Source organism: Cupressus sempervirens, chromosome 3, assembly GCF_028749045.1.
Source record: "Cupressus sempervirens isolate cs-2001-9-10 chromosome 3, ASM2874904v1, whole genome shotgun sequence".
NCBI classification, from domain to species: Eukaryota; Viridiplantae; Streptophyta; class Pinopsida; order Cupressales; family Cupressaceae; genus Cupressus; species Cupressus sempervirens.
In genome coordinates, this window is record NC_143120.1 from 92297679 (window position 1) to 92311496 (window position 13818).

Below are 13818 nucleotides of genomic sequence, written 5' to 3' on the forward strand. Positions count from 1 at the left end.
GAACTTCCCAACTAAGAGCCTTCATCTCCAAAGCTTCCACCCAATAACTTCTACTTGAAGAGTTGCACCTTGAGAGCTTTCACACCTTGAAGCTTGACCTTCCAAAGCTTGATTAGAAATGCTCATATGCCTTGCTTAAATAGGCACTTACAACCCAATGCATGATTTATCCACAACCTTCTAGAATTCCACCGACACAATATCCACAACCTTCTAGGATTCCACCTACACAATATCCACAACCTTCTAGAATTCCACCTACACACCTCGATAAATGGAATGACAACCATTTTTATTTTGTTTTTCTAGTATGCCACCTATGCACCTCGAAAATAGAAATTCCCTTTTTTTTCCCTCTTTTTTCCCTTATTTTATTTTTATTATTATTTTTCCTTCTATTTTCGTCACTTTTTCTCTCTTCCAATATTTTTTAAAATTTAATATTTCCCATGCAAGATGCTTCTACATCATTACCATTTTTGACATTTTCCCCAAATAATAGTTTTTTACCAGTTTTGATAATTTTCAAAAGAACTCTTAATTTTATTTTTTTCATGAAGCTTCCAAAAACTCAACTAATATTTGAAATTGGAAATTAGATTTCAAAGTAATTAATAAAACCAAACATTACAATCTTAAAAATCAATAAAAACTCTTGCATCAAAATTTTAATATAAATTTTACTATAGATAAGTATACTAGTTCATTTAAATTCTTATTTTACTTAATTTTAATAACATGAATTAAATCTTATTATATATAATTTGAGAAATTAAAAGTTTAAAATAAATTTTTTTTATATAGAAAAATAACAATTAAAAAAAAAATCAAATCTTCCTTATAATATCAATATATTAGGTTTTAAAATATCGTTTTCAAATTAATAACACAAAACAATTTATTAACCAAGCTTTATTGAATCGATAATATTATCTTCCACAAATACCAAAAACAACTCAAAAATGAATCCCCTTTTTCTAGATAAATATATTTTAATTTAGATCTTAAAATCTATAATCAATATAAAATATTTAAGGTAAAATTAATTCTTCGTGTAGTTATTTTAATTTTAATACAAAAGAAACAAAATTAGTAAATAGAAGCAAACAAGCATCGACTTTAAGGGCGGCAGAGAGGATGACGGCTGAGCCGTAGGGAGTACAGTAGGTATTGGAATTTGGTAATACCTTACATGTAAAAGCTTGTCCAGATATACATAGAGAAGATATTGACTACGATGGTGAAAGAGGGGAAGAGGTGGTTCGTTCCTTGTGCTTTCGTAGGAGATGCTTCTAGTTCTACTTCCACCCATCCGCTCAAAATTCCATGTTCCCGACTTGACAAAGTGGAGGCCTATCTCTTTGTCCATGGAAATGGAAAGCACATGGGTTTTGGGGCGACCCCAATGTGGGATTTTGAGCTATTTTTATTTTTATTTTGTCTGAATTCTCTATCCTATATTCAAGCTGCGCAGGACAGGGAAGAATGAAGGACACAAAGGACACTACAAGGATCTCAATGTTCATCTACGTCAGTGTTCTTGGTGCAGGGTATACTTAGTATTACTGAGTCAAAGCCTCTTTTCAAATAAAATCTAATAACCTAGTCTAGCCTACAAGAAGAAGAGCATCCTATATAGGATTTTTGGTTCAGTGGCATTCAACGAGAGCTGGTTTCTAAGTTGTTTTAGCTCTTCTGATACTTGAGCGATTTGTTCAAAACTCATTATTGGAGGCACCCACAAAACCCATCTATAGGTTCCGTCTAATCAGCCTTGTGTTTGAGCGCACCCGTAGAGTAGATTTTGTCTCATTCTGGTTTTCAGTTGTCTTTGTTCAGTGGGTGTTTTTGACGAATTTGCTACAATCTCACCCTCTCAGAAACCCACATAACGCCCAGCTTAAAGCCCTTCCTAGGTACCGTTCTGTTCGAGCGCACTCTTTAATAAATATGGTTCAATGGTTTTGAATCAGAACTTGTTTTCCTTTTCCATTTTTGTTGGTATTTTATCAATTTTGCTTGAAGTTGTCTTCCCAGAGACCCACAGGATTGCCATCTGAAGCTCTTTGTTGTCATCCTCCTGTTCAATAAGATCCGGTGAAGTTTTAAAATTGAAACCAATGTCTTTCTAGTCGAGAGGCTCTCTGTGAATTTGGGTACGGTGGTATTCTTCATTCGGTGTGACCTTCCAAGCTTCCGAACATTAGCCCATTCCGTGTTAATAACACTGTAAGATTGTGTTGTGTAACCTTCTTTGTGACCTACTTTCTAATTCCGCTTGAAAACCTTATTGTTTAGCTGATTTCCTTTGCCATTTTTTCCGAAATTTGATTGCGGACATTGATACATGTCCGTTTGTGTCTGAGTACATCTGTACATAGCCATATCTTTGCAAAACCCTACCAGTACTAAAAACTGCTTAAAGAATTTGACTCTCTCAGAATTTGTCGAGTTTATGGTTTATTGTGAAAGAGTGGTACACTTTTTTGGACCGTGTATCTTCATAACTTGTGAAAATAAGCATATTATAGCCGTACCCAAGACCCTGGTTTATAGAACACATGTAAAGAGTACTTGCCTCTCTCTCTAAAGCAGATTCCCAACGCCAGAGGAGTAGGAAAGTACTTAGAAGAGCATGTAAGGAATCTATTTTCCCATGCCCACTAACCCAAGTTGATTGACTTCCAAATTGGGTAGCCATTTATGATTTACATTTGTGGTATCTATTGTGGGTATGGAATGCCCTGTATCTAGATACAATGTCCCATTCACAAATGGTTCCAGAGGAAGACTCAAGAATAACAAGGATCGATCCTGTAAAAGCTACAAGAGTTCTTCCAGAAGGCAATAAAGCTGTTGGTATGTACACAGAGCAGGAAGCTGTTCAGAGTCCCAGATCAATGCAGAGCCCTACTTATAATCTCCAAGTGGAGGAGAGATGGTTAATTGACCCGAAACTTCTCTTTGTAGGGCCAAAAATTGGAGAAGGTGCTCATGCAAAAGTATACGAGGGAAAGTAAGTTATTTTCCTCTTCCCTTCTTTGTACTCTGAAATTCTTTCGCCCTTAAGAGTCGTGAGAAACTTTGCGTTTCACTAATCTTTTATTTTTCGTTTATCATTTGTCTTAAAGTTGCTTAAGGAAAAGTATTTAAATACTCGGAGTGTCCAATTTGACATGTTTGTTTCAGAGATTGCTCAGTATTGAGTTAAGCTTCCCTTTCCCATGATAGATCTCATTTTCCCTTCTCTACTTACAGAGTCGATACTAAGGTTGCCCGAATTAATTTTTTACATCAAGAACATTTTACCCTCGACTATATGAGTTCTGGCCTTTTTGCAAATGGAATATGTAAGTGTACTTAGGTTGAGTTTTTGGATTAGCGGGGGCGAGGCTAAGGACTCAAAACACTTTTCCAGACTTGTTGGTAAACACCTAATCCCAGCCTTTCAACAAGCCCTTTTCGCTTGCTGTCTTGCAGAAGGTTCCTATGCTCCAGATTACGACTTCGGATAAATTAGTGGATTATTGTGGGCAGCATGAGCTCTGCCTTATTCTGACCTTGGGCTATTGTAGCAGGAAGCGGCATAACTTATAGCCAAAACCAGTCTGGGGGACCATTTTCTCTATTAGACATAAATTCCATATCGGTGGAGCCTACCAGATTAGCCCTTGTTGAGAATAGAAATCCACTAGATAGATAGCAGTCTCCAAGGTTTTTTTGGTTACATGTTTCTATTTTTTCATTTCTGAGTTTCAATTTATTTTTGTTTTACTTATCATCTTTTGTATGGAGTCTGGACATATCGACTTGCAGGCTTTATTTTGATAATTGGGATTAACACTATTTGTTTTGCTATGGTATTCAACCGTCATGTTTGGTGTACTAGCAATATGATTTTGGTCATGCTATGCAGGTACAAAGACAAGACTGTCGCTATAAAGATAATACAACCTGGCGATAGCCCAGACGAAATGGCTAAACGAGAGGGACGATTCACAAGAGAGGTTGCTTTGTTGTCCCGTGTGCAGCACAAGAATCTAGTCAAGGTTTGTTCTACCAAGTCATTTCTGCAGGGAATAGTTTTCAAAATAATGCCAAGTAACTAATGCAGTAAGGCGCTATGCATCATATAATTGTAGTTTCATTACAACGATGAAATACATTGTACAAGAATTTCACAGGTCAAAATATGTCATTGAAATTGAATAAATCATTTGTCTTGTGGCCTGCAGTTATTTAACAGCCTTAGAATGAACTTTTCTATGTCTGCTCTCTGAAATCCTGAATTTCAATCTAATTTGTGTATGGAAGAACAAATTAGATAAGTTTTGAACTTTGAACTACTTTTTTTGGTGTCTGGTTCTGAGTGTGACCCTACTTGATGTGCAATATATTATTTTTCTTAAGCAGTTCATCCTTATCCGCTTACTCTTTTTCTTAGGCAAAAATTTACACTTGAGCTGTTTATTTTTGTAAAACAGTTTATTGGGGCTTGCAAGGACTCAGTAATGGTGTTAGTAACAGAACTTCTGTTGGGTGGTTCACTGAGAAAATACATGATGAACCTGCGACCAAAGCAATTAGATTTGCATCTTGCTCTCACCTATGCCCTGGACATTGCTCGGGTGATGGAGTGCTTGCATGCAAATGGAATAATTCACCGTGATCTAAAACCTGGTATGGTTTATTTAGTCTAAGTTTTGTTTTCTGGTCATGCCTAGTACTTTTCTGTTATTTTTCTCATACACTTATTTATAAATCAGAGTCAAGAACTGTATGCTGTACTTAAGTTTTTAAAGGATAGGTGTTCAGTTATCAAATAGGGTTGGAGTCTTTATATCTCAATAATTTTGTGTACAGTTGACTTACCAAACATTAGTGGGAAAATACTACATAAAATATGCATTATACAATTCAAGCTATAGTTAACTAGGTATTCTGATACCCCTGCCTTTGTCTAGAGCTGAAAGGTGGATTACTTTCTCCATATGTAGCATTAAAGTTGATCTTGAGAAGAAAGGTGTGTACGCGTTCAACTTTGTATGCATATGGTCTGAGGTATATTCAACTTTTGCTTGCGATCTTTTGCTGATATCTTGCAAATGATTTCTCAAACACATGACTTAATTCGATTGTGTACTGAAATCCTGTTAGCGATTTATCAGTCACATTATTTTAAGTTGTGCCCAAATTTGTGAACCGTTCACTGTAGAAGAACAGGCAACATCAATGTCTGACAATACATTTCATTATCTTATGTAGCAACTGTCTTATACATGGACTGTATATACCTAAGTGTTCTTTCAGCTCTGTGGCTTCACCATATTATAGTAAAAAAATGTACTGGTTTCTGAAAATTCTCTCCTTCCAAAATTTAAACTCATATTACCCAACTGATACAGCATCTACCTTATTCATGTTTCCAAAATGCATTCTTTTGCAGCATAAGAATCTGTCACTTATGTTTTAATCAGTGTAACACTGGTGCTGGGGTACGTTGGGACACTGGGATGAGTTTTTGGGATAGGGGGACAAAGGCCCTCAATTTCGGGATGGCAAGGGAATGGTGGCGGGAAGCAGGGGGAGAGGGTGGCTGTTGTATTCTATACATATAGAACTTGAAACACTAGTTATGAAATGAAGTTTCAGTATAACATACCAAATTGAAGTACTTGAACGTAGAAAACTTGTGACATGAACTAGAAGCATTGAACATTTAACATAGTAACATACTACATACACAATAGTAACATTCAAAAATAAAAAATCAAATTGAAATTCAAGAACTCGTTTCAGCGGCAGCAAGATTGCAGAATGGCAGAGGTGGGGGTACTTGGGTATGTTGGAGGTGAGGGTACTCGGGTACTCCTAGTACCCAGTGCGGGGACGTCCAGGCGACGAGTCCTTTGAGGTTTTGAGGGGTTTGCAAGTCCCTGGGTTTCACTGGTTTTAATAGAAGACAATTGGAGTTTGAAATAACTTTTACATCAATGTGCCCCCACTGGGTACAGGTGGATTGGCAGTATCAGTTTTCCTCTGAGCTTCATCGTACACCAAAGAAAATGACCTAAAAAATGATCTTTGCCTTTGTACCTTATTGTTTCTTCTCATAAAGGTTGCCATCCTGAGTATGTGCTGCCTGCTTTTTTTTGTATACTTTATCTATTACAATTATATTTTGAAATTCTCTGGTAACTTTCATTCTAAATTTTTAATTTATCTGATAGTTATCGTGATTTACATAAATTACTCTTTTGAGTACCATGTGTGTATACTTTACTGGGATGTTATGGAGAATTTTAAGCTAACATCTTTAATCAATAATTTCTCTAAATTTCTAACATGTTTCATCTTGTATCAGATAATCTTTTGCTGACAGCTGATCAAAAGAAAGTAAAACTTTCAGATTTTGGACTGGCAAGAGAGGAAACTTTAACTGAAATGATGACCGCAGAGACTGGAACTTACCGGTGGATGGCTCCTGAGGTCCATATCTGTTACACTAACTTGCTTTTTGATATTCATTTTGCCGTCTTCTATTATTTGACCCTTTTGAAACACCATTGATTTTTTACTGTGCTTGCTGCAGTTGTATAGTACAGTAACACTAAGAAAGGGAGAGAAAAAGCATTATGATAACAAAGTAGATGTCTACAGTTTTTCCATAGTCTTGTGGGAGCTACTGACAAACCGCATGCCATTTGAAGGCATGTCCCATCTACAAGCAGCATATGCTGCTGCTTTCAAGGTACATTAGTTTTTACCTGCAAATAGTAGCTATATAAAGTTATTACTTTTTATACAGAGAGGCTGAAAGCTAATTCCAAAACTATTCATGACATACACAGTGGAATAGAAATTAAAGAAAGAAGATTCTGTAATTAATTTTGGTTGGAAAAATGAATGCAGATGAATTGTAAGCTCATACAAATCAATGCTTCATTTTTTGCAGAATGCAAGGCCAAGTGTAGAGAATCTACCAGAAGAGTTGGTCTTCATATTACAGAGCTGCTGGGCAGAGGATCCAAATCTCCGGCCTACCTTCACCCAGATAACGCGGATGCTTAACAAATTTCTTATCTCTCTTCCAGCTCCTGGAAACACACCACCACAACAGATTGTTGCATCAAAAGACAACCACTCTCCTATGGGCTCTCCAGCTACAAATTCATTTGAGGAGAAGAGCCAACAGGGAGAAAGTACAAATACAAAGCCAGAGAACAAATCACGAGGACTGCTGCTATGCATTAGCCAGTGTTTCTTGTCGGGAAATTGAGATAATCTTTTACAGAAGCTGCTCTGCCCCTCACACTTCTTCTTCATAAGCCCACTTGAACTGTTTTGCATGCAATGCTGTAGGTAAATCTACATTATGAACTAATGATTTCAGATGTAGCATGTAGTTGTACATTTAACTGTTCTCCAGTTGTAGCTTTGACTGATGATATGAAAAGTCACTTTATGGTTTAGCTAATGCAAACCATTGTATACTAGATATGTCCTTATACTTGTTCCATAAATCGTAGCAAACTCTCCAATCATCTGAAAAGGGAATCAATGGTATCTTCAAATTGGAGTATGAGATATATGTACTATCTGTTAGGTATGTAACATGATTGATACAAAATGGTATTGATGAATATATGAAATGCCAACTAATTGTTATGAGCTATTGGTGCACAACTAAATGCATCTCTGATTGACCTTGCAAGTAAGAGGACTTTTTTTGGTTGACGTGGAAGGAAGTTGCTATCAATAGTTTACATGTACACAATTATGTGTATACTCTATTTTGTGTGCTAAATTTTGATGGTTAAGTATCTGTTATTTATTTATTTGTTGCAGGGTGGGGTGCGTGTGTGTTGGTGGTTTTGACAATTTCAAATGGGTTTGGTATCAAATAAATAGAATGTTTGTTTATCTATACAGACCGTGAGTTCATGTGTTATTCAAACTACTATTACATACTACAGATGTTTCATTCTTGCTACACTAATTGCTACCAAGTTCTAGAATCATTCTAAATTGATGTTGCCTTAAGGGAGGATAATAGATATATAAGAAGCCATGCACTGATAGGTAATTCTATTTCTGAACATCCAATGTGAAATAAATTCTTGCTACCTTGCTGCCTAGGCTGCCTGTAGATTTTCCATGAAGAGGTCCTCTTAAGTTAACAAAAGATAGTGTATGGAAATTATGGCGAAACATTACTTGCTCTTTTATAAAATTGTATGCTTCTATATTTAACAATACTACATGCTATCAGATATTTTGTTAACAGGAACCCAATATTCTCTCTGTGGATTCAGAGAGCAATGATCACTTTGGTCAGCTATTTTGAACACAAATGAAATATCATTTAGCTCCTTGGACGCCATGCTGATTGCAAAGTATATTGAGGTCCCTAGTGCTATTTATTGAGGGGAGCCCTAGTTGCCCAATTTTTGAGGTTTTGTTGTGTGTGAATTGTAATCTACAGAAATGCAATATTCTAAGATTGGAGGATATACATAAAGGTAAATTCTAACTGCAACAAGGGTATACAACTTAAGCTTTATATAGAGTTCACTTCTGCCTTTCAAGAGTGGATTATATCATTACACGAACCTGCATGTGGTGAATGGTAATTATGAGCAATGTCCCTAACTTGTCCAGAAGAGAGAGGAGGGGCCAATATGGAACGGAATTTTGTACTGAATAATTTGTAATCAATGTCTACTGTGCATTCAGTGGATTTAGTTTTTGCTCATATAAACTTAGAATGCTTCTTACATTTGCCTATGAAGAACATTCATCTTCTATGCCTTGTACAAGTGTGCACATATCAAACTTGCAATGCTAATTGAAATTGGTTGAGTTAGCAAGAGATGTGAAAAGGAGCTAGGAAATTTTGATTGTTTAGCAAGCATGGAAAGCAACTTATATCTGGATAAAAGAGAGGCATGCATGTGTTTCTGACCTTGAAAGTTTTCAACCCAGCAAAAATTAAAAATCTTTGTGAACTTTCAAGCATAACTTACCTTTTTTACTCTCAATGAAGTAACACCAATTGTTCAAACTTATTGTTTTAACTCGTATCAACATGGCTGACATTCACAATTTTTAAAAGATAAAATCCCAATTTGTAAATTTGCATTGTGAACTTCAGAAAAATCTAACTCAGTAATGGTGGAAGAATTCCGTCTGCTGCTGCCGAGCCAGGTCAAATGCATAGCCTTTTTAGCAACCTGAGAACAATTCAAGCTAGAGGAAAGCTAAAAAATAAGCACTGGCTTGGATGGGTTTCATGAGTCATGATCACCAACATCAATGTTACACACTGATACCATCCTGCAATGGTCAAGATGTGTTCTTTTTAGAGAGTTTTGTATTTTTCACTTTATCTTGTTTGTACTTGATCCCACGAAGCTGCATGAATGATGACATATTCTTGAAAAATGTTGGAGAAGACATGCAATGCTAATCAGCTATGCCATCTTGATTGTACAAAGATGCTTGAAATATTACATTAGTGTTCAATTGGACAACGAACTTTGATGCACCACTATTCAACTGGGGAATAAACTGATTATGGACTAAGCATACCATGACTATCCAAATTATTCTGCACAGGTGTAGATCAAACTACCTAAGTTATTAGATATTCTATCTATAATTTGGTTTGATTAGCCTCATTCTGCTTGGTGTTTGCGAATTCAAGCTTTCTCATGGGAGCAGAACGCTCACGATTCTTCCAGTGCAAGTTAATGTTCCTAGCAACGGTACACCGGCTAAGCTATAATTTAGTAGACAACTATTTGACTTACTTGGTGGTCCCATGGAGGAATGTTCTCACAAATTTTCAAGTTAGCCTCACACAAATTGTTGGGTGTGTTCTAGTAATGTAAGTTTCATGAAACAAAATGTTTTTCTTCTAACTAGGAGAAATTCACTTGTAATGCTGCCAAATGCTTGAAAAGTTTGCTAAAATGTTTGTTTGGGCACTGTATATATTGTAGTCCTTCAAATTCAAGCACCTGGAAACTTGTTTGCTGAAAACTGAAATTGTGAATTTTGCAGTTCTTTTGGAAAATATGTTATATGGAATCATCTCTGCACTAAAAGTAGTTGTAGCTTGGTGTTTCTATGCATAGGTAGTATGACATCAGTTTCACAATTTATAGAAACTTCCAACAGTTTATGTATGATTCCTGATCAATATATGTTTGTCTGATGATGAATCAGGGAGCTTGCATGAGACCTTGGATAGAAACTTCTATGAGAGCAAAATTGAAGAATAGAAACAAAAATTCCCCTGATTTCAAATCCTTGGAGAGTGAGAGCACACCATTTAGAACAATTCCTGAATGACAAAGTAAAGGTGCAATTGCTGAGACAACATTAAATGAATTTGTTGCACCTTGACAAAAGCAAGCTCAAAGCACATCTTAATTTAATGTTGTCTCAGCAATTGCACATTTAGTTTGTCATTCAGGAATTGTTCTAAATGGTGTGCTCTCACTCTCCAAGGATTTGAAATTGGGGAGTTTTTGTTTCTATTGATTTAAATATTACATAAAATAATGATTACTTATATAACATAAAATAACGATTACTTATTCAAACTCCGAGGGTGACAGTTTTGGTTTTATAAAATCACTTTGAGCTAACTGTTTGATCACTAATTGAGGAATTTAGAACATAAAAAAAGGTAATCATTTAGAAAGATTTACTATTCTTCGAAGTAAAAACAATTTCTGGGGAAAAAGCATCTACTTGTTAAAAAAAATGTCTTTATTACTAACAATCTCAAATTTTTATTCAAGATTTAGAACTGTAAATAAAATAGTTTAGATCCATTCATACAAATCGAAGTTCGTTTATGATTTGAGGCTAATTGTTTTGGCTCTTTTAAGCATAAAATAAATAATTTGGTCATTTTCTTGGCATTATCTTTAATTCTTAAATTCTTTTTGGGTTGACAGCAATTTTGGCATTCTAGATTGCTGCTTGTTATTATATATGTATTTCTTTTAATTATATGGCTGAATTCCTCCTTCACCTTGTTCCATATCATAGGGGAGACATATTTAGGAGAATTTCTAGATTAATTCAGAATTACTTCTATTTTTTAGTTTTTCCAAAAATATAGAATCACTTTTATTTTTAGTTCTAACAAATACTGTCAAACTCCCCTGATTTCAAATCCTTGGAGAGTGAGAGCACACCATTTAGAACAATTCCTGAATGACAAAGTAAAGGTGCAATTGCTGAGACAACATTAAATGAATTTGTTGCACCTCGACAAAAGCAACCTCAAAGCACATCTTGGAAAAAGAGGGGTAAAAATTTATTAAGACAGAAAGAAATACAAGAAGGAGAGCTCAACAAGGAGCTCGATCCTGAGCAACAAGATCATCAAATTCTTGCACCATCTCAAAGGAAAGTTGCCCCCTATCCATAATATTCCGACCTGGAGCATGACTAAAAGCCCATTTGGCTAAACAATCAGCAGCTCTGTTCCATTCACGAGGAATATAAGTGAACCTAATGAACTAAAAAGAGGTAGAAAAGAAAATAATCTGATTAGCAACAGTGGCCAGTTGCCACCTAACATCCTCAAGCTTCTGCGAGAAAAGCAAGTTCACCACCACTTGGGAATCAGACTCACAGATAATCTTACTCCATCCTCGCAAGCAACATTGTTCCACAACATATAAAATAACCTGAGCTTCCATGAGATTGTTAGTGTAATGACCCTTATAAACTGAGAAAAAGAATTTAACATCACCAGAACTACAACGAGCCACTCCCCCAATACCAGCAGGGCTTGGATTCCCTCGGGAAGAACCATCAATGTTAATTTTTAGAACTCCATAGGGAGGAGTCGTCCAATGCCCATCTCAATTCACCTGACCTTTCTTCTGATGCTGAAGCTGCCTGGACACAGAAGGAAACCTTTGAGCTATAGCCCCATCTTGAAGATGAAAATTGAGGCGAAGGTATATAGCAAGATCAACTGGATCCATACCCCCATCAAGCTCACACTTCACCTGAATAGTTTCCTGAAGAGAATGTGAGATCTTCCACGAAAGATGCAAAACACCAAGCCGAACATCTTGGAAGATGTGACGATTCCTCTCCAACCAGCTATGCCAAAGCATGAACGATGGGCCAACAATCCAAGCAGCATGGAGAGGAGAAGACTTAGAAGGAGCATTGCCCAAGTGCTCAGGCAAAGAGGAAGCATGCCTACAAGAGCAACCCCAAGCACTCCACCAAAGGTGCCATAGTTGAATAGAATAGGAGCAATGGAAGAACATATCTTAATTTAATGTTGTCTCAGCAATTGCACATTTAGTTTGTCATTCAGGAATTGTTCTAAATGGTGTGCTCCCACTCTCCAAGGATTTGAAATTGGGGAGTTTTTGTTTCTATTGATTAAAATATTACATAAAATAATGGTTACTTATATAACATAAAATAACGATTACTTATTCAAACTCGGAGGGCGACAGTTTTGGTTTTATAAAATCACTTTGAGCTAACTGTTTGATCACTAATTGAGGAATTTAGAACATAAAAAAAGGTAATCATTTAGAAAGATTTACTATTCTTCGAGGTAAAAACAATTTCTAGGGAAAAAGCATCTACTTGTTAATAAAAATGTCTTTATTACTAATAATCTCAAATTTTTATTCAAGATTTAGAACTGTAAATAAAATAGTTTAGATCCATTCATACAAATCAAAGTTCGTTTATGATTTGAGGTTAATTGTTTTGGCTCTTTTAAGCATTAAATTAATAATTTGGTCATTTTCTTGGCATTATCTTTAATTCTTAAATTCATTTTGGGTTGACAACAATTTTGGCATTCTGGATTGCTGCTTGTTATTATATTTGTATTTCTTTTAATTATATGGCTGAATTCCTCCTTCACCTTGTTCCAAATCACAGGGGAGACATATTTAGGAGAATTTCTAGATTAATTCAGAATTACTTTTATTTTTTAGTTTTTCTAAAAATCTAGAATCACTTTTATTTTTAGTTCTAACAAATACTGACAAACTCCCTTGATTTCAAATCCTTGGAGAGTGAGAGCACACCATTTAAAACAATTCCTGAATGACAGAGTAAAGGTGCAATTGCTGAGACAACATTAAATGAATTTGTTGCACCTTGACAAAAGCAACTTCAATGCACATTTTAATTTAATGTTGTCTCAGCAATTGCACATTTAGTTTGTCATTCAGGAATTGTTCTAAATGGTGTGCTCTCACTCTCCAAGGATTTGAAATTGGGGAGTTTTTGTTTCTATTGATTTAAATATTACATAAAATAATGGTTACTTATAACATAAAATAACGATTACTTATTCAAACTCCGAAGGTGACAGTTTTGGTTTTATAAAATCACTTTGAGCTAACTGTTTGATCACTAATTGAGGAATTTAGAACATAAAAAATGGTAATCATTTAGAAAGATTTACTATTCTTCAAGGTAAAAACGAGTTCTGGGGAAAAAGCATCTACTTGTTAATAAAAATGTCTTTATTGCTAATAATCTCAAATTTTTATTCAAGATTTAGAACTGTAAATAAAATAGTTTAGATCCATTCATACAAATCGAAGTTTGTTTATGATTTGAGGCTAATTGTTTTGGCTCTTTTAAGCATTAAATTAATAATTTGGTCATTTTCTTGGCATTATCTTTAATTCTTAAATTCTTTTTGGGTTGACAATAATTTTGGCATTCTAGATTGCTGCTTGTTATTATATTTGTATTTCTTTCAATTATATGGCTGAATTCCTCCTTCACCTTGTTCCAAATCAT

General features: G+C 35.3%; 1 protein-coding gene across 1 annotated transcript; it reads left to right on the plus strand.

Moving 5' to 3' along the window:
• The first annotated feature begins 1212 nt into the window (after positions 1–1212).
• LOC149564929 (serine/threonine-protein kinase STY13-like) lies at positions 1213–7673 on the plus strand. The gene is made up of 6 exons (XM_089818472.1): positions 1213–3016; positions 3917–4049; positions 4485–4680; positions 6365–6489; positions 6593–6751; positions 6956–7673. The coding sequence occupies exons 1-6, from the start codon at positions 2760–2762 to the stop codon at positions 7277–7279; spliced, it is 1194 nt and encodes a 397-aa protein (XP_089674598.1). The 5' UTR covers positions 1213–2759; the 3' UTR covers positions 7280–7673.
• The last annotated feature ends 6145 nt before the right edge of the window (positions 7674–13818 follow it).

Coding starts and splice junctions, on each gene's coding strand:
- LOC149564929 (XM_089818472.1), top strand. CDS start 2,760: ATGTCCCATTCACAAATGGTTCCAGAGGAAGACTCAAGAATAACAAGG. Junction 3,017..3,916: donor GCAAAAGTATACGAGGGAAA/GTAAGTTATTTT, acceptor CATGCTATGCAG/GTACAAAGACAAGACTGTCG. Junction 6,490..6,592: donor ACCGGTGGATGGCTCCTGAG/GTCCATATCTGT, acceptor TGCTTGCTGCAG/TTGTATAGTACAGTAACACT.